We start from the raw sequence: 27,527 nt of genomic DNA, 5'->3' as shown, positions 1-27,527 counted from the left end.
ACCACACACACACATATATATATACAATTAGATTTGAGTATTTTGTACAGTGCTCATAGAAAACTAAATAAAATTATACTTTGACAATTCACTGCAAGTCCAAATTGATTTGTAATGAATAATGAAATTACTTAAAGCATGCTGTAAAATGCTCTTTAGATTTAATTATCACCCACAATTGAAAGAGCGTGAATTTGTGAAAGCCTTTGATTTTGAAGCTGTTTGAATTCAAGTTCTGACATAGTAAATTTTTTCAAACTTGGAATATTTTCAGAGAATAAATTTGCAGAATTTCCACTGTGTTCAACCTGAAAGTATTTAAAATACTAATGCAGGGAAAATATTCAGCACTTAAAAAACAATATTCTATTAGCTGCTAAGAATACAAATTTACTTACTTGAGCTTTAATAAGAGCTTCTAAACATGGCTGAAAATATTCTATTCTGCCTTCATAAAGCAAAGGCAAATCTGATTTCAATGAGCGATCTTGATTACGAAAGTCCTGCTCTAAATTTGTCAAATTTTGCTTTGCCTGTAAAATGTTTGATTTCTTTTTTAATGAAACAGCTATGAGTCTAAATTACTCATACACAGAGAACTTTGATACTAATTATAAAACAAAGTAATGAATGTTTTACTTCTATCATATTAAACTCTCGTTGAGAAATGATTTTGATAAACCATAAAAGTATTTCCTGTTCACATTTTAAAAGTATGACACTAAAACAAAAATTGTGATAATGTAATTAAGAATCACGGTGTAGGAACACATTCTGAAAAATTATGGGAAACCAAAAAAAAAAGCCTTAAGAGACAGTTGTTTCAGGTCAAGAACCTTTCTGACAGGGGTGCCCACCCCTTAAGAGCAAAGGCACCCCCCCCAAAAAAAGGTGAAAATACCCCTCAAAACATCCCCCCAACTCCCTAAAAATTTCAATCCCCCTAAGTGGGCACCCTTGTTTCAGGTCTGATTAGTTGCTTCAGATAAAAAAAAGTCTGGCTCTTAAGATTTTACAAATTGTATCAATTTCTGTGTATCACTAGATATTATAGTAACTAATATCAAGTAAGAAATTTATTCTTGTGCATTCAGGGCTATTGAAAGGCCATGTCAGCTCAGCTGGAAACTATGGTTGCAGATCAGAATCATAGTAGTATAATTTTTTTTTTTTTTTTTGGAAAGGGGGTCTGGTGATCTAACTGACTGACCTTAGCTCTCGGCAGCTCTGAGTGCAATAATAATACTTATTACAGAAGATGTAACACCAAAACAAATGCAATACAATTTAAATTCCTTTTCACAAAATATAATCAAAGGAAATCATATGCTAGTTCATACACATTTCTTTGAAAGAAAGTCATAAGGACAAAAAAAAAGTTAAAATAAAGAACCTCTACATTGAATAAACCAATGCATTGTCACACATTTTGAAATAACGTGTCATTTTGATAATTCAACCATTTAAAGCAGTGGTGCTCAACCTATGGCATGAGAAGCTGATCTGTGTGTCCCGTCGTTTTGTTTAATGTTTCAAAACGAAAACCATGAGAAGTGACAATGTCACAAATTTTGAGCCAAATATTCAGATATTGGTTCCTGAAAAACATGTATTTGATAAAATAAGCATCAAGTAATGATAACAACAGTTATTGGTTTTCGTAATTTTCTTTCCTGCTCCATATTTTCCCATTAGTTTAGAAAAGAATGATACAGAAGAAGACTGTTATAACGCACACCTTTGGACCAGAGCTTTTACGTTATACAGGTTTTGGCATTATATAGGTCATTTCACAAATTTTGAAACTAATATTCAGAAATCTATATACAGTAAAACCTGTAAAGTTGACCACCTTTGTAAGTTGACCACCCGTCTATGTTGACCGCTTTTGTCAGGAACGGAATTAGTCCTATCTTATATAATGAAAGAAAACCTCTGTAACTTGACCACCTCTCTATCTTGACCACCTGTCTATCTTGACCACTAATGAACCCCAAGTTTGGTTTGGAGTATTGTAAAAAACCCTTTGTAAGTTGACCACTTGGTTTATTTTTAAAAATTTTATTCAACAAATTATTATTTTTATTATTTTTTTATAGCTTTCCAAGAATATTTTTGATGCCAGACCACCATTTTACCAACTAATGAAACAGCAGCATAACTAAACCTCCTTTTGAGTTGAACCACATGGGAAAACTACTAAGAACCCTTTTATTCTCCAAACTTGTTTTTCTTTTGTTGTTAAACGAAAAAAAATTTTTTTTTTTGATTAACTATAATTTTTTAGGAACTATTAATATAAAATGATTAACTTTTCATAAACAATAAGACTTTTTTTTTTTTTTTTGATCAATTTACTGAAATTTTAAATTTTCATAACATAAAAATATTCGAATAACATTTTATATTATTGATTCAATGTAATGCTAAACAATGAAAGTGAGTTGAACAGAAAGAGTAAGTGTCAATTAGGCAAAAAATGAATGCATGGTGCAAGACTTACAAAAAAAAAATTAATAATCATCATTACCCCCTTTATAAGTTGACCACCTGTCTAAGTTGACCACCAAAGTATTGCACCGCAAGTGGTCAACTTACACAGGTTTCACTGTATTAGCACTTCAGAATGGGTTTTATCTGCAATGAGTAGTAAAGCACTAATTATAGAATTAGTCATTCACAAATAGATATGTTTCACAATCAAAAGATAGTGAATTATCCTGCACTTCGAATAGTTTTGTGGTTTGCATAACAGGTGCATTTTCAAAAGCCATCAGGTATTTTCTTTTTACTGTATATAAGAATTTTCATTTAAAAGCTTTGAATCATGATGGAAAGATGAAAAACTATTTCAAAATTTGATTCGTTTAAGAATTTTTATGTTTGCTACTCAAAGCAGAGGGATTTTTTAAACTTCAAAACCTATTGTTTACTTCTGGAAAGTTGTGCGGTTTATAGAAAATTGCGTTATATAGGTTGGCGTTATATAAACTTTCAAACTACAGTAGAATACCTTTATAAGTTCTGGCTCGCAGAGAATGATTTTAATATGAGGAGCTGCCCTTGAATAGAAAAAAGGTTGGGCACCAATCATTTAGAGGATACTGTATAATATAAAATATGGAAGATATGTTACAAATTTAGTACAAGAAAAACTCCAAAATACATGAGTTAATATGTTGAAGGGGGAAAAAATCTTGGAACAAGTAATCAGATTCAATATCTTTTAATTTCACTTTTTGTGTAAATTAAATTCTACATCTAAAGTAATTATTTGTTTCTTTTTCAATAAATGTTTTTTTAGTTATGCAATTGAATAAAAAAAATTGCCATTTGCATTGCAGCCTTATAAACGAAATCTTCAGAATGATTATCAGCACGATGAAGCAGCAACTTGTACATGATGAACTAGATCTGTTTTCTGATATTTTTCAATACACAATTTTTGTTAGTTTCATTCTTTCAAATGATTAGCAAAATTTTGCATACATAACTATTCATATAGCTGAAACAAAAATGACTTAAGACCAGCAATTCAGCATTTAAATTTATGAAATACCTTTTTTAAATTAGGTTTGAATGTGAAAAACAAGTGGCTTTATTTGCCTTGTAATAAAGCCTAATAAAACTCTAAAATGAAAAAAGTTAAGTTTCCAAAGTAGATGCAAAAAAAAAAAGATGGCATTTTTCAAAATGTTCGATGAAATACAAAAATGGCAAATAAAGAAAACTTTTTTGAAGCAAAATAGTTTCAAAATTGTATTTTAGGACGGCTAGGGATGATCAATTTCAGTAAGTGCAGACATCATTATCATTTAAATTTATATAAATTTTAAAGACAGTTTCCCTAATTCAGGGTAATTTTATCAAATTCCCCCCCCCCCCCCAACAAGTATCTAATAATTCCATAATTTATGGGTTCAATTACCCTTGAATAGCTGTGTACAACTGATTTTTTTAAATTAGTTCAGGCAGATGTAATCAGGGGAAAAGATCGAACTAAATTTTAAAGAAATTAGGAATATATTTTTTAAAAATTCAAAAAAAGCATCTGTCATTGTGAAAGCAAAAAAAAAATAGCATGCAATCACTTTTTTTGAAGCGTCAAGCTGCAGAAGAAATAAATTAAGGTTCCAAGAATTAGAAACAAAAAATAATCAATAACACTACAGAAATATGTTTCAATGTCAAGTGATTACATCTTAGTCTGAATTTACTACATTTATAGAGGACATTTATGAGCATTAAAAACATTTATAAACTTACTGCTTCGAGTTTAACTATATTGGCCCCTGTTTTTTCTTTTTCTTGCAACTTCTGTACTTTTTGATTTGCCCTCATACAATCCTAAAAATAAAAATGAGAAGAATCAAGTTGATAAAATGATTTATATTAAACAGATCTTAATTGTACTTAAAAAACTGAAACATAAAGCAAAAAGCATGAAAAGAATAAATTATACTAATACATTTAATTCAGAGCTGTATTCAAGGGATGGATTTTTAGGGTGCAAACCTCGTCTGAAATTTTTCAAAAGCATCCCGATAAGTTCTACTCATCATACTTTGTTGCTGAAAAAAATTATTATTTCTTTTTGCAATTTTTTCAATTCAATTTTCTTTTTTTAATTTCATTTGAAAAATGAAATTTTCATCATCGAAAAACTGAACAAACTCAGCGTTGTAACTGCAGATTTTTTAAAAATTATATTGTAGTTATTGCGAACATTTTATACAAAACAATACAGCTTTTTCCTAGCAATTCAAAAACAGTGAAAATTGTTGAATCTGAAAATGCCAAATACTATATTTAACATATTTTTATTATTGTTTAAAAATATGAACTTAAGTAACACTTAGAATGCACGTACATGAGTACATGCATCTATTATTTTGAGTTATCAAAAAGACATTAATAGGGGTATAAGGAAGTTATGTATTGTACACTTAAGATTTCTTTTATTCATTAAATAGGTACATTATCTTTACTATTCAATTAAAATAACAAAATATGATAGAATATATGAATAAAATTTAATTGAACATATACAGGGTATCTGCTGCATTTCAAGTTTTGAAACCTGTGACTTTCCATGCCTCAGGGGATGCAATTTTTCCAGAAAAAAACCAAATTTTCACAAGAATACCAGAATCAGTGTTATGTTAAAATTAAATTGCAATCCTTAGATTTATGTTTTAGACATATGTTTCTAAAAATTTAAATTTAAGTGAAATGTAACTAGCTCAACTACTATCATAAGTAAAAAACAATTTAAGTAACAATGACTAGCTATAAACATGAAATAATTAGAGTTTTAACTTAATTATTTTGCTACCAAATACATGCATTTATACATGTAAAATTTTTCAAAACATTTTTTGATTCCTATAAATCATACAAAACTTTATAGAGGTAAGAATTTGGAAGAAACAAGTTTATTATTTTTTCTCTAAAAAAAATCACTAAAAGTACTGAAAAAAAGCTTTAATTGCAAAATGGTTTTTCAAAATAAAAAAACTTCAACCATGCAGCAATGATAATGTAAAACTACTGATGAACAGAAAAACATTTAAGCTTGATATTTATTTTTTCTTTTGAATTTTTTTAAATAAATATTTCATTTAAAAACAAATACTGAAGCTTATAATTTTTTTAAGCTAGTAGTTTTCCAAAATATCTGTAACTAGCAATAACTTAGTAATTACTAAAACTAAGTATACAATAAAAGAAAAGAATATTAAATTAAAATACTTCATAATTAATATACCAGACATTACCACATATATTACCACCAAAGTTTTAGAGTAGGCTACAAATATTGTAAAATTCCCAAATTTATGTAATTTGTAACATTTACAGACTGTTTAAAAATTTTACCCTTGAAAATTCCCTGATTTCTGTATTTTATCGATGTCCAAAACATCCTCAATTGATTCTTCAAGTCAATTTTATTTTATAAATTCTTAATTAACTTAAGACACTACTGAAAATTAAATGATAATTTCTATGAGTCTCTTGAATCAACACAGATGATTTAAAATTTTCGCGTTGAATGAGAGTGGCAAAATTAGTCCTCAACTACACAATTAGATATATAAGGAGGGTTGAAAATAATGCTAAAAACGTAATTATAGATGTCCAGTTGGTAGAACCACATGGAAAAGAAAAAAAAAGCGAGTACTACAGATGCAAATGCAATCGGATTTCGAAATGTGTGAAAAATCGGGACTGAAGTGTAACATCATAAGAAACGGATAAGGTGGATAAATTTTGCACCTAATCTTAAGAATTTCTTTAGTATGCATGATCTTGAACTCAAAATCCATGACCAGTTGTCAATGTCCATAATTTTTGAGCATTTTTTGATGAAAATCATGACTTTCCAAGACCATTTTCGATCATTGCTGAAATCCATGACTTTCCCCCGACTTTTCAGGTGCGCTGCCCCTGCATATAAATTTCACAAGAAATTTGTTCAGTAAACACCCCCACGGAAACAAAAGTCTGGTTACTGTCCTGATTTTATTAATATACTAAACACATATGAGGCAGTGAGAAGCAAAGGGATGTAAGTGGACATTTTCAAGTTTTGAGTAAAACGCGATTAAAAATAACATCCTAGGTAGGCTTTCATTGACATTTTTTTCTAACATTTTCTAACATTTTTTTCTAATACAGCAGTAACTACCAGGGCTACTAGTACCATCTCTTGCCCCAAGACAGAGGAGAGGTTCACCTACCATGTGTACTGGTTATCTCCAAGTTTTTAATTTTGCCACTTACATCCCTTTGCTTCTCACTGCCTCACATAAATGTATTAAAAACCTGGAACATAAATTGAAAAGCATTAAAAGAATATGATTTCATCAATGCTTAATGCAAATACATTTCATAAATGAAATATAAATATGAATTAAGTGCTCTTTAACCTGTGTGGATCCAATGGGAGACATCAAGGGGGTCATCACCTCCTTTTAACTGATCGAAGACAGCAGAAAGCTGCCTTTTGGCCACTTTTATGTCAAAAAAATTTGCCACAGACCCATCAATAAACCAAAATGAAACTTCTGAATCCTATTCTGGGAATAACCCCCTCTAAATTCAGTAGCTGGATCCACATAGGCTCTTAATTAAAGAGGTTAGAATTAAAATGAATTAAGTCTCTCGTTCCTTCTTCCTGGTTTTAGGGGGTAGCCATGTGTTTTTAATGCCTCCCTTTGTTGAATGATTTTCTGGGATTCAAAAGTCTGTCGAGAATATATTCTTTCTAGACAGTACTGAACTCCTTCTATTCAAGGTCAAACCTTTATTTTTCTGTTTCACTTTTCTTTCCCTCTTCTAGTGAAAGTTTTACCCACAGAGTGTTACCCATAAAAAAGTTCATGTCAGAAGGTTAAAGTAAAAAACAAAAATTTTTTAATGCAGCTTGAACAGATTGCACACGAAAATAAAGAAAATTTAAATAATATTTAAGCTGGGTCTCATTTGAAGTTGACCGTTTAAGAAGTCTTTACAGTCTTGGAAAAATTTTATATGCACTATTCATAATATGTGCTTCTGAATTCTATTCCAAGCTCTTTCTACTCTATGAAAACATGGTAGCTCTCCTTAAGAATGAGCTTAAAGCACTATTTATGGTTATTTTGTATCAGTACATTTTTATTTTAAGACATTAGTTTACATTACATAGGGAACATGGGCATATGCAAAATTTTAAGCGGGGGCTCAGATATTTTCCCCATGGTTTAACAGGATATTTTCCCCATGAAAACTGATTTCCATACAGATTAGAAATATTAAAATTTGATATTTTCAATGACTTATGGCTAGATGGTTTATTAAAAGAAATGGAGTTTTAGTTTCAAAGGGAAGAGGGGGGCTTGAACCCCCACTTTCCCCCTCCCCCATATGAGCGCCCATGGGAATAATACATAGTGTGATTTCCGTGAAGTTTGACCGGATATTTTATTAAAATTCAATTAGGGCTATACTGCATGGTATTATTGTCATTAATTCACGCTATGGTAAAACTTAATTTCAGTGAGGCAGGGAGAAGCAACAGGATGTAAGTGCCAAAATTAAAAATTTGGAGATAATTAGTACAAACAGTAGGAGAACCTCTCCTCTGTTTTAGAGGCAGGAGATGATACTAGTATCCTACCTAGGATTTGAACTTTAAACGTCTTTTACTCAAAACTTTAAAAAGCCAAATTACTTCCCTTTGCTTCTCACTACCTCAATTGCAGTTCATTGTTGGCATTGAGGAAAAAAAGCAGAGGTAATGTCGCAGCATATAATCAGCACCTCATTCATTTCACATTTTTAAAACATAATCTTTGCATGGCAAAGAAACACCTTGAAAATGCTTCTGACATAATTCTTGCTGATTCTTATGCTCCCTTCAATTCAAATACGACCACTGCTTTCTTCCATCACGTCCCACTTTTAGGGAACGGCACCCACTTTTTTTTTCAATTTTCCAGTTTCACAACCATTATTTTTATTTGGAGGGAAAAGGAGCATTATATTAGCCATTAACACTCTTCTGAGAAGCTAGAAGAGTGCAAAGTTCAAACGCATAAACATTTAGAGCAAGTTGGGAAGCTAGTGGCATATTCCCTTTTAAGATACAAGGGTTGGGGCATAAGTCATGGCAACACTTTTTTTTCTTGTAGATATGTGAATGGATCACAAACATATATATGTTGTGTGGAAGTTCTGCAGGCAAAGTGCATATGCAGAACAACAGATGACTCAGTGATAGCTGGTAGTAGCGCAGCGAGAGCTGTGAAATCAGTAAGTTGGTGGGTTGAGTGTAAGACCACACTATGCTGAGTGTGTACGGCAACGACTCCGGCGTTGGGGATGGAAAGAATTGGAGCACCCACTGTTCTCTCCTGCCCTCTCACCCTGTGACTTTGATCTCATTCCCAAGATTAAGGAACCAATACGTGGTAGGCGGTTTGCAACACAAGAGGACATTGCCAATGGTGTGCACCAACAGGTGACACGATTCACACATGGTGTGGCAAATGCTGAGCATGTCCCACATCAGTGTGAAGTGACAGTAGTAGGGGACTACATTGAGGGTTTGTATGCCCAGGTTCGTCATGTCAACTTTATGTTTACTGTGTTGTCATTCTTTTGGTAAAGTAAAAAGCAACAGTAATTTCATAACTTAAATACTATAATTTCAATTAATACCTGCATAGATTGATCTCTCTTTTTTAAGGCTCCTTTTGTTTCAGTAAAAACACCTTGAAATCTGAAAATACGAAATTTACTTTAAAAAAAAAGCAGTACTCTTTCCATAAACAGAAAATACAAATCTTTTGCATGTGTAAGAAACTTAGTAGTTACATTATATGCATGAAGCAGTGCTGAAAAATATAACAAAACAAGAAAGTACAAGATTATAAAAAAGGGAGAGGAGAGAGAGAAAAGAAAAAGTACAGCAATTAATTCAAAAAATGTGAATGTCATTAACAAGTCTGTGGTAAAAATATTTTATCAAAAATATGAATGTTTGTCCATGGTAATAACTAGAAGAATTATAAGTACAGACAAAATAAAATATTTCCCAAATGCAATGAAAATACCTAAATTCAAGAACTAATGTTAATTTCGTTTTTTTTTTTATGTGAACAGAATCATTAAAGACAGGATATAATCAAGATATTTTTTCAGGTAAAAAAGCGGAGGGGGGGGATCGCTTTTTTTTTTTTTTTTTTGAGTAGCAGAATATAGCTTTATCAACCTCCAAGTAGAATATTATGACATTCCAAGTAATTCAACCGTTCATTAAGAAATAATTATTCTTGCTAAAAAAACACTATCCCAGTACATTTCCAAGACCAAAAATAATTAAAATTAGTCTGCAAGTAAGAAACATATGAAAATATCTTATACAGCAAGAAAAAGAATTTATAACTTTGGAATCCTTTTGCCCTTCAACATTTTAAATAACTGTATTTGAACATATTGTTTACATACAAAACATTTTCAATGAATATATGCATGAAATGCAAAAAGAAGCATTAAGAGGTAATGCAAATTTTAAAAACAAAGGTTTGGCATTAAAATGTATGCTGTTGTTCATCAAATAAATCAAAACATTTCAAACACTGTGCCTGTATTTTATCACATAAACATGAAACAAAAGTAGAAATTAAAATACTAAATTGAATTTACTTTTTTAGTGGTTCCCCAATTGTACGATGTGTAATCAGTATCTGAAACAGAAATTAATCTATAAAAATGAAAAGCAATAAAATAATTTCATTATAATTATGTAACTGCTTTAAAAATCAAATGAGTTAAAAAATTATTTAAATGAGAAACAATGCAAGAAAAAGTCGAGTATCAGTATATTTTATTTTAAAATTTAGGCAAATGAAATTCTATAAAATGTCTCCTGATTTAAGTATGAGAGACATTTCACTTTTTCAAATCTCACAAGCAACTACAGTAGTTAGTACTTTTGACTTTTCAGTTTCTTAAATGCAATATATTAAAAATACCACTAACCAAATCTTCATCAAATGAATTAGCTTGAGCAATGAATGAATGCCATTCTTCAACCAAAGATCGTGTCTTTTCATCTTCATGACATAGCAAACTGTTTGATAAATCTGATGTCATCCTCTTCTCGTGTTCAGTGACATCTTTATTCAAAAGGTAATTTTTGTAAATGTGTAAAAAGCATAACTTGATAAAAGGATTAAATTTCATAAAGATGAAGAATACTTACCAAGAATGCATTCCTGATATTTTTTTACATCTTTACTAAGTTTTTTAATGGAATTTTCAAGCCTATAAAAACAAATTCATCTTCAAAATCTACATGAAATACTTTGACCATTTAGTTTTTAAAAAGTTTGAAGAAATATACAAGTTCTTCAGACAAAACTTTTATAGTTATCCTGAGAAATACAATGTTTACTGTTGAGCAGAACGCTATCAAACATTATATGTTAAGTCATTATATTTCAAAATTATCGACTGCACCTGCACATATTACAGGGTCACTCTTTTTTTCAATGCAAAAAAAAGCTTCTTACACAGAGCAGCAAGTGAAAAAGGATCCTTTGAAAACAGCGACATTGGAACAGTTTTTGCTTCAATTAATGATGTAAAATACCCAGGCATTTTTAAGGGTATTCCCTAAGTTGGACCCCCCCCCCCCAATACCCCACAGGTTGGATAAATACCCGAAATGGGTATAATAACCTATAAGCCTAAAGCTTCATATATAAAATGCTCAAAATAGGAAAATTTTACATAACTTGAAAAATATATTTTAAAAATTACAAAAAGAAACAACCAGTACTTTACTTTTGCATTGGCACTTAAAAAAAAAAAAAAAAGTGAATAAACCATGGATGAAACTTACTCTTCAAACTTGGAAACATGCTTCTCAAGCACTACTTCATCCTGGATCAGGCAATATTAATAAAAATGTAAAAAACGAAGATATTAGGCACATCTAAATATTAAATTGTGAGTTAACCATCAGCACAAAGATTAAATAAATAACTCATTCTTCAAAATGCATGCAGTGTTGGAATTGAAATTCCAAAAAAAAAAAAAAAAAAAAAAAAAATGCATTACACTAAAGGAAATTAGATATTAAATAATCAATTTATCCAGAAAAATATTGGAATGTTAATAAAATATTAATGAAATGAACAACAATAACAATGTAATTTTATTCATTTCACACAAGATGCAAAAGCAATTATTAGATCAAAAATGCAGTTCTATAATTTAAACATTACACAATCACTCACACACACAAAAAAAGAAGTCTCAAAAAACAGGACATTTGGACAATTGTTAATAAATTATTTACACCAATATCATAACCTTTGGCTTATGATGTTGATGATTGGTATTATATTCAGTAATATACCCCAGATTATATTGTATTTCTCTCCACTAATTTTTAATATTAGTAGAAAAATGAGCAACTTACTTCAGAGCACAAAATAGAAGTGCTTTAAAGAAAAAGAGTTATTTCCACACATTTAAGATTCAAACAGCAGTACAAATTTGCAATTCATTATTTGCAGCAATATTTATGTGAAAAAAAATTAACTTATTCCTGAAATATTTTAATGACATTAATATAATTTCAAAGTTTACAGAATGCACAAAATAAAAACAATTCCAGAAGAGGGCTGCCACTGAGTTATGTTCTTAAAAATAGTTGTTTTAGTAGCTTCTTAAATGAAAAATAGTCTGCAAAATATTCATCAAACATTGAAAATAATATTTAAAATAGTCTCTTACTATTTTTTAAATAGTATTAATACATAGACTAATAATAAGAGTAGACCGAGCTTTCTCAGACTTGCTGATGAAAAAAATTGGTTCATGGATACATCATGTGACTAGTGGAAAGGCTTGGCGTAAACTTTGGCAGCATGGTTGCTAGATGGCAACATTATCTATAGTTTGGCACTCGACATGTATTTTAAGACGTAATGTGTTTTCATTATAATTTTTTTTTTCCAGGTGCAGAGGATTGAACTGTTTTTCTTTTAGTTATGCATTATTTTGACATTCGTAATTAGTTTTTGATCACAGTTTTCAGTAACTTTTATTTCATTTGGAACTCCTCCGTCAGCGTTAGCGTGAACGGAATGGCGTAAGGGGCATTCCACGGTATTTTTGACATTATGTAGAGTCCGTAACGTGAACTTTTTTTGCCATAACTTTTTAATTTACCGTTTGATTTTCAAATTATTTTAATTTGAGCTGGTATGTTGGTAGGAAATGATCAAAATAAAATAATATGCTAATCAAACAGTAAATTAAAAAGTTATGGCAAAAAAGGTCACGTTACGGACTCTACATAAATGTCAAAAATACCGTGGAATGCCCCGTAAACGTTTTGCATTAACGCAAAAATGTACTAATCGGTATCTTAAATTGAAATTGTAGGTAAAAATCTTACCGTTTGCCGATTCTTTTTGAGCGTTTGCATCTTCAATTGCTTAGAGAGTTATTGAAATTGACTAAAGAAAATGCACAGTACTATCTAAACGAAAAACTCACTATATTAACAAAATATTTACAACTTAGAATAACAAATTTACAAATAGGATTTCATAAAAGCTCATTCTTCCGTGTGTTCCATCAATTCTATTTATTTTATTTCTCGCTCGCGTTGATCGTCTGCTTCGATCAACGGCCGCTGTTGCTAGGATATCCACCAGTCACATGGTTTGGTTTATGAGCAGCAAAAGGGTTGCCATAGCTCGGTCTACTCTTATTATTAGTCTATGTATTAATATTCAATTATGACACATATACTTTGATGATTAGACATATCTCAGCTGCATGATATACGAGCGGGATCTCCTGGTCAAGCAGAGCTCTCTCCAGTTACACACTAATGGTGTTCCCGACATGGTTTTAGAACTATCTTATTCCAATAACAAGAATGAAAGTTAGGCATACAACTGCAGTCTACTACTCTGTATACCCATAAAACAAAAAAAAAAAAAAATGCTAATTTTCACTGTATGATATGATGACCCAATAGTCTGTTAAGAAACCATCTGCTGTCTACCATTTTGCACCATGGAAAGGAAAGTGACACAGCTGAAAAAAAAAATGCATTGGAGAAAATCAAGGTTTTTTGCATTAGTAGGTAGTTTTACGTGATTGAGTCTCCAATATTACAATAAATGCAAAAGAATTATAATTTGACCATTACTGGTTAGTTTTGTTGTTTAAATTAGTAATGCATACTTAGAGTTCGAAAGTATTTGTTCCAATTCATAAACATGTATCCCTATTGATTATATCATTCATACGCCACCACGCACCAGTTATGTAAGCTAACTTTGAGTGAGTTTTGTTTCAAGAAATAGCATTTAATTTAGATTTTAAGTCAATAGCCATTACACTTTTCACAAATTTTGAGTTATGTCACTTTTCTTGCCAGGGTGCGATGTCAACTGCAGTTAAACACTTCTCTGTTTCAAAGCACCCCCCATTGCTAACACACCCTAGTTGTTTTTATTTTATAAGGTACAACAAACTTTTAAATTTAAAAAAAGTCTCTAAATACTGTTATTAAACTCAAAATCACTTAAGCATATAAAGCACTCAAAAGCTTTTATTTACATTTATTTATATTCCCCTTCAAAACATTACTATTGTTATTCTGAGGTTATTGTCGTTCTTCTAATCGGCAAGCAATTGAGTGCCTGATGACACTAGGAGAAAAAATAAAAAAAGGGCTGTTTTACTTATTGTTGGAAATAAATAAGGCCGAGCTAGCCTATTTGGCGGCTTTTTGGGTAATTTAGCAGACAGCGTGAGTTCAAAATTGGAAAAGTTGGACTAATGATACTTGAAGCTGAAGTATTTTTTTTTTTACATTTCCATTTTTTTTTTTAATTTTTTTGCATTCCTCTTATTTTTTACATTTAGTCGTTTTTTAGGTCAAAATAGTAGCAGTTTTTTACAAAATAGTTGTTTTTGGCTTAATTTAGGCTGAATTAGTCATCATAGTCTGCAACTCTCCAAAATAGTCACAATAGTCGCTTGTTTAGTCAGCAGTGGCAGCCCTGTTGACTTTTTTCTTTAGAAAAAAACTCTCCCCCCCCCCCCCCCGATTGTCAACTATTCACTTTATTATCCAGCTACGGCTGGTGCCACACAAAGACTCGAAAGAGCAATATAGTTAGCAAAAAAAAACTATGAAGGATTTTTGAGTATAAACTTGATCACTGATGATGATAGTGAGTATTTTTAGTATAGTTTTGTCATACTTAAGTAGAATTTTTCTAGAGGGGGAAGGGAGGAGGATGTAAAAGAATATTAAATTCTCTCTATTTAGTTTTGAAATGTTTCTTTTTTTGATTCCACATTCATGAAAACAAAAACAATTTTAAATCAATACTTTAAAAAATAGTTTGCTTTACTACAAATTTTGAAGAATGAAACATTTTAAAGTATAAAATATACAGAAAAGATAAAAGGTTTTACCCCTTGAATGAGATAAGATTTTGATCCATACCGCTGAAGTTTTCTTAATGAATTCCTAAAATCGTTAAGTAAAATTAATAAATGAAACAAGTTTTAAAAAATTCACATTTCATATTTTAATACTACATAAATAATAAGGCACTTTAATATGCAGTCTTCAAAATTGAACATGAATGATAACATGGATATACTATGTAAAATAACTAAGGCGACCACGTGTTCAGTTTTGAACGTGACAGTCCCATTTTCAGCCATACCTGTCCCATTGTTCCTGGGCATTGCATCAAGATGCAGATATGTTCTATTTTTTTAAAGTAAGCAAGCTACTCCGACAAATTGAAAAAAAAAAAAGAAAAGAAAAACAGGAAAATTGTTCACAGCTGATAAAATAAGATCGGCAATCAAGTTAGTCACATAAGTGAAAAAATAACAGTAACCAATCGAGCAAAGTAAGCATAATCGAAAGATTAGTAGATAAGTCTTTGAAAATGGTTACTGTATTTGGAAAATATTTGCCAATTTGGATTTTTTTTTTTACAATCACTTGGAAAATTCAACGAATATCAAAGTAGCAATTACTATATCACCTTAAACCTTTCGTGAATCAAAACATGGGGCATATGTTACAAATATTAAAGTGTGGTTATATAATTGAAGCTTTTAAAACTATAGAAAGGTGGTGTAGTTCTCATTCTCACCCGTCAGTTATTTTAGTCTAATTTTAAGTAGTGTTTTGCCTATGTTCAAAACTTCTCATCTGACAACCCAGTTCTAAGAGATGGCGTCGCACCCAGCCATGCAGGGGGCCCGCTTTGTGGACCCCCTGGATGGTAGAACCTAAGACTTATAGCTAAGTGGTGGGGTGTGTGCGGAGAAAAGTTCTAAGAGATGGAAATCAAATAGAAAGCACAAAATGTTAAAGTTCTCAAATTAGTGATTGCCTAAGTGTATTAGTATATGCGTATCTATTGAAATCTGAGGCATCATTCTCCATTTTAATCTGTTCATTTCTGTTCTTTGTAATAAGAACAAACCACTAAAACGAATTTTTTTTTTTTTTTAATTTTTCAAATTAAGCATATTGTAGCATTGAAATTCTAAAGCATCCCGTTTTAAGGAACAATATTTCTGGTCATCTTAAAAAGTACCTACACAGAATGTTTGTAATACAGTGAAATCCAGTTACAACAAACTAAAAGGGACCAAAAAAAATTTGTTGTAACGGAATCATCTTAAAACTTTATTTCTATAAAAGTGTTAATTTTGCAAATTGGCTTTCTAATACAATTAAATCTGCAACATTTACAGTTACTAATGATCTAAAATATAACTAAACACATTATTTATTGAAAAAAACAAAGAGAAAAATATTGAACACTGAACTTTTATTCGTTGTCCATCTGCACACAAAAATGTTTTTTTGTACGATAGATTTGGTTCCAGGGGACAGTATAAAAGATTCAAAGTTGTGAACATCATTTATACTGACCACAAGAACAGTTGAGAACTTGCTAACCCCCCTTGCGAATTTGCAGGATGCCTTAAGTTTGGTGTGCATGGCTAAACACTGGTTTTTGTTGTCACACATCAACTTATGCTTTCCCCCTTAAATAGCTCTGTTCTCATAGTACAAACGGAGTTTTCACTTTACATCTTGGGAAAATCATTTTTTAGTTTTTGAGAACAGCACGAGGAAAAAATATTTAAACTGACGTTGAGAAAAACATCTCGATGAAACGAATTTTTGAAAAAAATCACTTTGTTAAAAAGAGACTTTTTATGAATTATCTTAATGAGTTTTAAAACAGGACAGAATGTTTTGTTCGTTGCAACGGATATTTCGTTGTATCAGTATTCATTGTAATGGTTACACTGTATAATCAACATATATAATACATAAATTTGAGATGAAAATTAAATCAGAAATACACTCTATTACAAAAACATACATGCACCAAGAAGCAATCATCCGATTGCTTTGAAATTTCGTATGCATGAGTATGCAAAATTTGGTGTCCAACGAATGAATAGTTTTATCTCAAGTGCATTGGAACTGCGCATCCAGCAGAAGTATTTAAAGAGCAGTTCTTCAACGGTTGTTAGAACTTTCGGTTTCATTGCGATTCAGGTTACCTTTCAACAACTTAAAAATGCCTCGCCGCAGGGTTTGTGCTCATTACGAGCAACTGTCAGAGTTTGCGAAAGGTCGTATCATTGGATTGAAAGAGGTCGGTTGGACAAATCGAAGAACCACTCATCATTTGAGTCGAAGTGATGCGGCGATTCGAAGATGCTGGCAAGGATGGGTGGAAAATGGCCGAGTTCAGCGTCAAGATGGTAGCTGTCTACCTAGAGCCACAACAGATAGGGAGGAGAGAGTGATTGTCCGATCAGCTGTCACAGCACCTTCTTCATCTCTAACAACCATCAGACGTTCAACCCAAACACCAGTGTCCATCATGACCATTTACAGACGGTTGAGACAGCGAAATCTACGCTCGTGCCGACTGTTACGCCACCTGCCACTGACGTCAGAACACTACCGAGCCAGATTAGTCGTACATGGCTTGATCAGGTTGGAATGATGCCGACTGGGGACGTATAGCCTTTAGCGATAAATCCCGCTTCCAACCATGTCCTGACGATCATTGAAGATGTATTTGGAGACACCCCAGGGCAGAGAGGGGATCCTGCTTTCACTATTGCACGCCATACCGGCCCTCAGCAAGGCATTATGGTCTGGGGTGCCATTTCCTTTGATAGCCAGAGTCTTTTGGTCGTAATTTGAGGTAGATTGCACAGCGGTGCGTCGACGACATCTTAAGACCTGTTTTGCAAGCATTCCTTTTGCAGTACCCTCGGCTGGTTTTTCAGCAGGACAATACCAGACCACATACAGAACCTGTTGCTACGAACTGTCTGCAAGCTTGTCAAACACTTCCTTGGTCTGTCAGAAGGCCAGATCTCTCTCCCATTGAGCATGTCTGGGATATGATGGGAAGGCGATTGCATCTGGCACAGAATGTTGATGACCTTATGTGACAATTGGAGCAAATTTGGCAGGAAATACTGCAGGACACCATCCAGAAGCTTAATTGGTCTATGCGACGCTGCGCTTCAGCTTGTATTTAGGCTAGAGGTGGGTCAACATCTTATTGAACTTGTTTCTGTAACTCTGACATATATTCAATTGTTCTGATATTTTAATCATTTACTATTTTGTACATTGTCTTCCTATCCACCAAGTTTCGTCTCAAGCAGACAACTCCTTCTTGGTGCGTCGATATTTTTGTTATAGAGTGTACTTGTAACATAGCAAAATATACACAAGTTTACAACAAACAAAATATACACAAGGTTAAAAGAGTTACGGCAAATGTTAAAGAAAGGTCGGGCATAATGTTTTTTTTTGCATAGAAATGTACAGGTGGAAATGTCATGTATGTGCACTAAAGAGACTGCAATAAAAAACAAACTAATACAGACAAGATACATAGAATCATAATCAATCAGGAAAAGAAGCAAGAAATAGGGGTTCAGACCCCATGGACCCCTCCTTTATGCATGCCACTGATTACAAACACGGTGCTTAAGAAACTTGTTTTCTAATCCATATTAGGGTGTATCTAAAAAAACTTTTTTCGAAATTCAATTTGTCAAGTTGATAAAAAGTTGCCCCTACCGACCCACATATTACACAAAAAAAAATTATCCAAATCAAAAAATATTTAGGTGTCCACACAAGACCTAAAGTTTATAATTTTCTTCAAAAAATCAATGTTTTCTAAAAAAATTTTCAAACAACAGAAAAAATGTTAAAATTTTTTCCATTTGAAAAATGTACACAGTTAGGTTGGAGGAAAAAAGTAAGGGTAAAAACTGTCTCGGACATTTTTTTTACCCGCATTTATTCTAAATTTCCGGGATTTTCACCAAAAAAAACGCTTTTTACAAGAACATGTAGCTTGGTTAGAAATAGGGTTTCCGATCCCGAATCCTGAGGGATCGCGCATGATGTTTTGCAAGATTAATCCCGTAGAATTCCCGCAAGATTTCCAACCCCACAAATATTTTGTATACAAACATTTTTCAACTTTTGCTGATCATAAAACGAATATTTTCACAAGCGTTATTTGAAGTTTGAATCACCTACCTTCCTCGTATTTCTGCAGGAAGAGCAAGAAAACTTTTGTGTCTCATATGAGGAACGATGAAAATGAATTTGCATTCTCATCAGAGGTGTCAGTTTCATACGTTCGGCAAATAAGAAAATGCATAAAAATTATAAACGTTTCCGAAAACCGTCACTATAATTTAAAACCCAGAAGTTTGCGCTTTAGAAAAATTGAGAATGTGCAGTACAGATTGCACAACCCGCTGAGTAGCAAGAATACAATGTCGGAACAATTCAGTAAACTAAAGGAAAACACTCAAAACACTTTAACTTTTTATCGTGCACTTTTAACTTATTAAAAGTGCACGATATTTTTCTCTGAAGAAGAAAGCAATGAAAAACCTATCATTATTTATGCTCTCTAACCTGTAGAGAGTGCCTGCTGATGTCTTTGTCACTGTGAAGATATTACATATGTGGGTGGTACTGTGAAAATTATGTTCGATGAACTATCTGAATAATCTGCAATATTCGGTAAAGAGGCGACAGAAACTTGGATGAAGCACAAGATGACTCGCAGTACGTTAAGCGGCTCAAGTTTTTTAATGTCTCTTTTAAGTGAAAGGCAAAATTAGTGAAGTTATACCAAAACTTTCAGTGAGACTGATTTGGTGAAACCAACTAGCATTCACTTCCTGCTGTAAAGAATCAAATACACTGATACAATGATCAACGTTAATGTAGTTAAACTGGATACAGCAGTACATAAATCAAAGGCATCGTATTGGCCTGAAATTTGCGGTTCTTGAGCAAAAGACAAGCATGACTCCCATAAGGAAAGAAAAATATTTAAAATATTATTAGAAGGTCATGAGGTTTGTGGAGATCTTTTGCAATTATTTAAACTCGGTAAAACTAATTGCTGTTAAAGTAACAGCCTGCATTTTCATCAATCGCATTAATTTTTGGGCAAAAATTCCTTCCCATCCCATACGAAAAATAGGGCACACTTTTGAGTACCAAACGATAGTTGCTTATTATCATGAGACTTTGCAGTACTCTACAAATGGTATACTGAAAAAGCCTCCAGCAAAACTTATGCATACTTTTAGAGCTGTTAAAAAACAGTGGTATGGAAAAAGCTTGACATTATATATTCTACATATATTATATACGCACATAATATTCTACATATATTTCGATGTTTAGTTTTTTATACTTAATTTCTGTAATAACATACTTCTATGTAATTCCAACATTTCCCTATTTTAGTATTGAATACAAATACAAATGTAACAACCTGCAACAGGCTCTGGGACCAGCTAGGCTGTTCCTAGTCAGTTTATAAGTCCCCAATGAAGATCAATGGCCCTCTCAAAGCTATCCACGCCTTGCTCATTACCATCTCTTACGGTAAGCTGCTTCAAATGTGCACGACCCTACTAAAGAAGTAATTTTTCCTGATTCCAGGTTAGCCTGAGATTTGAATAACTTAAAACAATGACCCCTCATCCTGCTTTCCCTACAAAAATTTAAGCCGTTAACATATTTCATTTTGATAAATTTAAACAACTGAATTATGCCCCCTCTCACTCTCCTTTTCTCTAGGCTATACATATTATTCCTGTTATCATAGGCTTAATTTAATTCATTAAGTCTGTTATCATAGTCAAAATCTAAAAGTCCCCTTACTTATCTAGTAACCCTTCTTTGAACCCTTTCCAATACAGAAAAGACTTTCCTGAGGTAAGGAGACCAAAACTGAACAGCATACTCCAAATGAGGCCCTACCAAACTCCTATATAAAGGCAGAAGAACCTTCTCAGATTTTTTGAAATAGATCTACTGATAATCCCAAGCATTCTGTTGGCTTTGTTATTTGCAATGCTGCACTGTGGACTAAACTTGAAATCCTGATTCATTACGATATGCCCAGATCAATACAGTTTTCTGCCTAACTAATGACCAAACGCTGTAAATAATAACTTGTACGCTTATTTCCATGACCTAAGTGTAGCACTTGACATTTCCCTACAATAATTGCCATACCCCACTTAGTAATATGATCTAAATCCTCTTGAAGTTTTTTTACTTGTTCATCATTCTCTACAATCCCCATAACTTTTACATCATCAGCAAAACAATTTATGTTTCGAGAAATATTTTCATCAATGTCATTCATAAAAATAATAAACAGAAGAGGCCCTAAAACTGATTCCTTATTAACCCTGCTTAAAAGATCCCTCTATTTAGAATGATTTCCTCTCACAACTACTCTTTGTTTCCTTCCAGTCAGCCAATTCCTAATCCAAAATAAAGTTTTTTCCTCTTATTCCTATATCAGCTAGTTTGCTGCAGGGCCTGATTAACGCACATGCCAACTAGGTCTGGGGCCCCATCTTTCTAAGGGACCCGGAATTTTTCAAAACCTTATGCATAGCATTAAAAACTAATGTATTTTTGTAAAAACAATTACAAAAAACCTCTTTTAAGTAAATGTTAAGCACTAATGTGATATGTGTAAGACTTAATGTGATACTATACAGAGGGAGCCTTCAAAGCATTATGGGCCTTGGGCCTCACTTTTAGTTAGTTGGGCCCTGGTTTGCTGAGAAGAGCATGTGGTACCTTATCTAAGCTTTTTATATATAAACAACATATTTAATCTAAACAACATCCACACACTTTTTGTTCTAAAGCCAAGGTTACATTGTCATAGAAATGCAATAAATTAGTATCAGATAACTGCATTGAAGCTGTCCTATTTCAGCTTTTTTTATTACGATGAATACAAATGAATAATCAAGTCCACAGATCATGTTTACAGTTCAAATGTCGTACAGTTCAAATACTTAATAATAATGCAGTTCCAGAAATATGTTTTTATTTCATGCATTAAATGACATGCTTGATAGTTGTTGAATTTCTGCAAAACATACTACATCACTATGTTTTAGAGGAAATTTGGTCAGCAAAATTTCAACTGCCCAAAAACGTACCTTTTTCCATGGAAAAAGGCGGAGGGGGGGGGGGAGGGGATTTCTTATGGTTCATTTTTTCGTAATTTCAAAATGGACTAAGTTTTTAATTCCTCCAAAAAAACTCCGTTTTATTCATTTAAATTAATGACTAGAAAGGGGAAAATGCAGCTTCAAATAAATTAACCTAGAGAGGGACATACATATATGTATAATAATGCTATTTATTTAGTAGATGTAAGACTAGAGGAAATAGTTTCCTTTCAGAGAATGTAGAGAAATAACATAAAATATTAAACGAGAAACAAGTGTAAAACACAAAATACTCATTTTTTTTCCTCCAGGCATAAAATACTTACATTATATATTTTATTGTTCCATGAAGATGTAAATATATTAAAATCTTTCACTCAGTAATGTACACACTTTTAAAATGACAACATATTACCAATCCATGGACCAATCAAAATCAACAGAAGACTGATGATGAAATACCGGTACAGTTACAAAGAAATCGTACCCAACGATAAATTTCAGTTTCTAATGTTACGTTCGCATAGCGCTAGCGGTCGACCGGTGACTAAACCAGAGTGTTTTAATCGCTGACGTCATTAGCTTTCATGTGATCAACCAATCGATAGCGAATAGTAGCACTATGCGAACGACACCTAACTAGCATGCGTTCGTATGGATCATAGAATAGACATGCATCATAGAATAGACATAGAAGTGAAGAAGATATAATTATAGAACGTACAAAAATTCTTAATATCCGCTGTATTTATTATATAATTCATTTATGAACAAAACATTGAAGTATTTTCTAGCTGTTAAAGACTCTGCAAGTAAACACTAGCGTCCCTATGACTCTGTTCGCGTAGCGAAACCAGTCAACTTGTTCCTGTCGGCTCTTGTTGTTATAAGTTATTTTATGCTCGAATGGACAAAAACGACCTAATTAGAAATTTTCCGGGGTCAAACCGTGGTTCAAAATGTGCTGCTTTTGTCATTTCGAGCATAAAAAAAGTCAACGAAGGATTTACAGTAGAAGGCTATCCCCCCCCCCCCCGTTACACTTAGCTATGCATGCTAAAAGTACAGGAGAAAAAGATGATAATGGCGGTCTTTTATTGTGAAAAAGTTGCTTGAACTTTGAAAAGATTTTAAAAAATGTTTTTTTTTTTCACTCGCCAAAAAACGGCTTGTGGGTTTTGGGATATAATTTTAAAATGCTAGAGTAAGAAGCTGCAGTATTTCCCTTTAAAACGGAACTAAATACAGTAATGACTTTCGCATTGCTTAAAAAAGACTAAATATACTGAATAAATACCTAATAAAATGCCATCTAACCAAATTTCATCGAAATATATTTAAAAATTATAATTTTGCATAACAAATAGCTTTCAATTTTTATTAACTATATTTACAAAACGTAATTTTTCATTTAAAACATTTTCGCCAAAAACAATTTTTTTTTTCCAAAGGCAAAAATCTCATCTACTCCTAAGAAAATCAAGATAGTTTTTGTTTTGTTTAAAACAGCAATGTAACAGTTCCTTTTCTTACCCTAACATTTTCAAAATTTTATCCCTTAATCCACAGGATGTTTTTGCGGAGTGAAAAAGCGCGTTTTTCATTTTTTCTTAAATTTAGGCCATTTTTCCATCATGAAGAACTACTTGAACTAGCCTATTTTTTTTGTGTGCTTCTAGTATGCATAACTATCTACATGAGGAAAAAAATTAGCCTCCTACTACAAGTCCCTCATCGACTTCTTGAGGACAACATCAATTTTTGAATCATGATTTAAACACCGAAAATTTCTAATTACACTTAACTTAAATCGTTCATTTTTGTGCATGAAAGTTCATTCTGTCAGCTTTACAATAAGTTGTGTTTCATCTTCCTACTATTTTAAATAAATTAACTAGAGCTTTTAGAAGAAAGATTAAAAATGCCAAATTTTACTTTTCCGTGGAGCAAAACAATAGTTATATCTCAGGAATAAAATTTTTCTAAGCAAAAAATATAACGATTTTAAAGTACAGAATATTGATACATATTACGCACCAAATTCCATCATAATCAAAAATGGTGCTGCATGGTTCATTTGATGGTTCAATATGGAATGACTCATATATATATATATATATATATATATATATATATATATATATATATATATATATATATATATATATATATATGATAATGCAATTTGCTTATTTTATATTATAACTTGAAAACAAATATCAAACACAGGATAAAACAGAAAGTTCAAACTAAGTTATTGATGTGTCTTATAAGTTTCACAAAACGAAACAATGCCATTCATGTTTCAATAAAAAAAGCTTTATTGTGTTATTTTTTTATGCAATATTGCTATTTTTTAGTTACCAGAAAAACGAAGTCAATAGACAACTTCAGCCTTTTTTTTTTCAGAACATTAAACCTTGAATTCCGAAATCTACAGCATCATTGATACTTATTAGTTGAAATAAAATTAATCTTCTTAAAAATCTTCATTAACTAAATGCATGAGTGAAAGTTAAAAACACTTTCCCACTGATTTTTTTCAAAAAAAGAAAAAGAAAAGAAAAAAAGAATTGGTTATTAAATTTAGTTTTTAACAAATTAAAGGACCAAATCTGGAACTTAATACTCGTCTCAAAAATCTCATATTGTTTAAGAATAATTTCATTTTCATCATTTGCTAATGAGTAGCAATTTCCTCAATGTAATAAAAGAATACAAATTTAAAGAAGGAAGCAGAATTTTCCCCGGATTGGACTCATTCACAAATTTTATCACGTTCTGTCTCAAAAATTTCTTATGGCCGAAAACCATCAAAAGACTGAAAACTAACACCCCAGACTATATCCTTGGCAAGTATGGTAGAAATTAAGGATACATTTCGTCAATGGTGTCACCTTGAACTAATTTAAGTGCAACCGAGTTAACTAAAATGCATTTAAGTTGGCTGGTATGGTATGCATTAAAAAAAAATCTTTAACCTTACAGGTATTAGATGCGTTGTGTTCTGGCATATGTTGGCTCGTATCCAAGGGTGATTGGTTATAGGAACTATTGCCACTGAAAAGACAGTACAAAAATTATGAGAATGCAAAAACGCCTTTATACCATCCAGAGATGCTTGAGATGCCAACCTCTGAGATTGCCATATTTCTCAGATTTTGATGCTTGTAAATAGTTGGATAAAATCGCTCGTTAAGTAAAGCAATCCCCAGACTCAAATTTACTCTCATTTTAAAGTATTACACAAATGAAACTAAAAACGCATACCATATTCATACCTAGGACTTATTCATAAATCCTAAATCTGTAATATGAAGATATATCAAAATATTGATTAACGGGGAAAAACATTTTACTCAACCCTTTCATGCATAATATACAATTAAAAACAGTCAATCGAATTTTTGCATCTTTCTTAAATATTAGGTAAAACAAACCAAATAAATAAATAAATAAATAATTGTAGGTAACTAGAGCTCTTAAGAAAAGAAAGAAAAAAAAATCATTTACATTAATTTTGAATGAAGCATTTAATTTTGAAAATCACTTGAGTTAGTAAAATTACACAAGAACAGTGTTGCTTTCTACAAACATTAGGAATTACACAACACTTTCAAATTGAAAGAATTTGGCAAAACTTTAGAGTCTGGAAAACCTTATCAAAAATACTTAGAATGACCCACTGTCGTTATAAGCAAAACATGATGACAAGACAAACACTCAGCGCTTAAAATAGTTAAATACTGATATCTTCAAAATAAATTGAAAAATCTTTAGTTTTATTAGCTGCTTTAGCGTAGTCCAAGTAAATGTTTCATGTTTCATGGTATGTTTAGCGACACATAGGAGCATTCGTATGAGAAAGCCGGACAAAATTATTTCATGCATTTTTTTTTTTTTTTTTTTTTTTTTTTTGCCACACAACGCACTGAAACATACTATTCGATCAAAATAGAATGTTTATTTGGAAAAATTTGTATCTCAGAGTCAGACTGACGCAAGTCCAAAAATTGCGATTTTCCGATTTTTAGTGCATGTAGAAGTCGATTCCGCATCGAGCCATGTGAACGTAGTTCTTTTTTTTTTTTTTTTAATTATTTGTAATTTTTTACCAGAGTTCAAAGAGCGCACGTCCCACCCTTTGCATGCGCCAGAAAAAAGTTTTTCCTCTCCCCTGTAAAATTATCAATATGACTTACGTCCATCTGGCTCTGAGGAACAGAAATTCGGAGTCTAGGGTCTGGCTTGGATGCCATTGAAAAATTTTGCTTGGGTGAGTCTTTTTGGTGAGTGAAATTCATTTTCATATTCAAAAAAAATCAATGTCATTGGTTGTTTCTTCTCTTTCGTTAGTCACCTGTATCCATCACCCCTGGCGATTGAATTGGATAAACACGAGCTATGCTTCTGCATGCTATCCAAACGGTATGAGTTCCGGATCTGGACCATTTTGATAAAATTAGCTTTTCAAAAGAATTGAGGAAAAATTTGGATCGAGAAAAAAAATTGAACTTTTTAATTTGGTGCGAAATTTTGATTTTAGAGTTATATTTACAGTTAAATTAAGTTTCGTCACAGATTTATGTAAGTTAAAGTTTTGATAAATTGTTTCGTCCCCCCTTTTGATAACCTTCATTCGGTTAGTTTTGATAACCGAGTAACGGTTATCAAAAGGAGGGATTATGTCTTTTTTTCAGGCGCAGTTGACCTTTGCGGTTGATTTATTTTGTAATATATATATATATATATATATATATATATATATATATATATATATATATATATATATATATATATATATATATATATGTTTAATTTTGCTTTGGCAAGGGGAATGAATATAAATTAAAATTTTCTGTACAGAGTTTTATTTTCGATTAAATTGTAACGATGGTGAGACGTCGTTTTCCGAAACTGTAAATACATTTTGTAAGAAAAAAGTTTTTTATGAAGAAACCGAAACAGTATAATTCGAGTTATGGCTCACAGTTGTCCTTTTCGAGTCATTCATACCTGATGATGACTCAAATTATTTCCTTCTACGATAAAAAAACACCATAACAAGCTCATGCTAGTTCTAACGAAATATTTGGTCATTACTATATAAGTTACAGCAAATGTCCGAAGTTTGGTAAATATCGGCATATGTTGGTTTATATCAACATTTACATACTATAGACACCGGAAAAAGATCGAATATTTCCTGTGAATCACCGGTGAAAGTCGAAACACTCAAGTTTCGATCTTTTACCGTAACATATTTACCATCAAAATTTCCAACAAATAATTAATCAAGAATATCTGTGTACGGTAATAACGCAGAAAACTCATCCGAAACTGAAACACAAGTGCTCTTGTTATAAAAATTCGTTTTTGTTTTTCGATATGTTATTCAT

The 27,527-nt window shown here is 31.9% G+C and overlaps 1 protein-coding gene across 2 annotated transcripts; it reads right to left on the bottom strand.

The window, feature by feature from the left end:
• Positions 1-37: 37 nt before the first annotated feature.
• Positions 38-22,543, bottom strand: LOC129219297 (bridging integrator 3 homolog). Of its 2 annotated transcripts, XM_054853638.1 has the most exons (10): positions 22,455-22,543; positions 15,004-15,058; positions 11,393-11,433; positions 10,751-10,812; positions 10,528-10,664; positions 10,192-10,232; positions 9,205-9,265; positions 4,267-4,347; positions 399-533; positions 153-308 (listed from the first exon to the last, which is right to left on the bottom strand). In XM_054853638.1, coding segments are annotated over exons 1-10 (762 nt in total). In that variant the 5' UTR covers positions 22,457-22,543; the 3' UTR covers positions 153-161. The 2 variants fall into 2 exon arrangements, with proteins under 2 accessions (XP_054709614.1, XP_054709613.1); XM_054853639.1 differs by lacking the exons at positions 11,393-11,433; positions 22,455-22,543 and having other exon boundaries at positions 38-308; positions 15,004-15,042.
• Positions 22,544-27,527: the final 4,984 nt, after the last annotated feature.

The sequence above is a fragment of the Uloborus diversus genome, chromosome 3, assembly GCF_026930045.1.
Source record: "Uloborus diversus isolate 005 chromosome 3, Udiv.v.3.1, whole genome shotgun sequence".
Taxonomy (NCBI): domain Eukaryota; kingdom Metazoa; phylum Arthropoda; class Arachnida; order Araneae; family Uloboridae; genus Uloborus; species Uloborus diversus.
The sequence above is the reverse complement of the archived record's forward strand: the minus strand, read 5'-3'. Positions and strand labels throughout refer to the sequence as shown.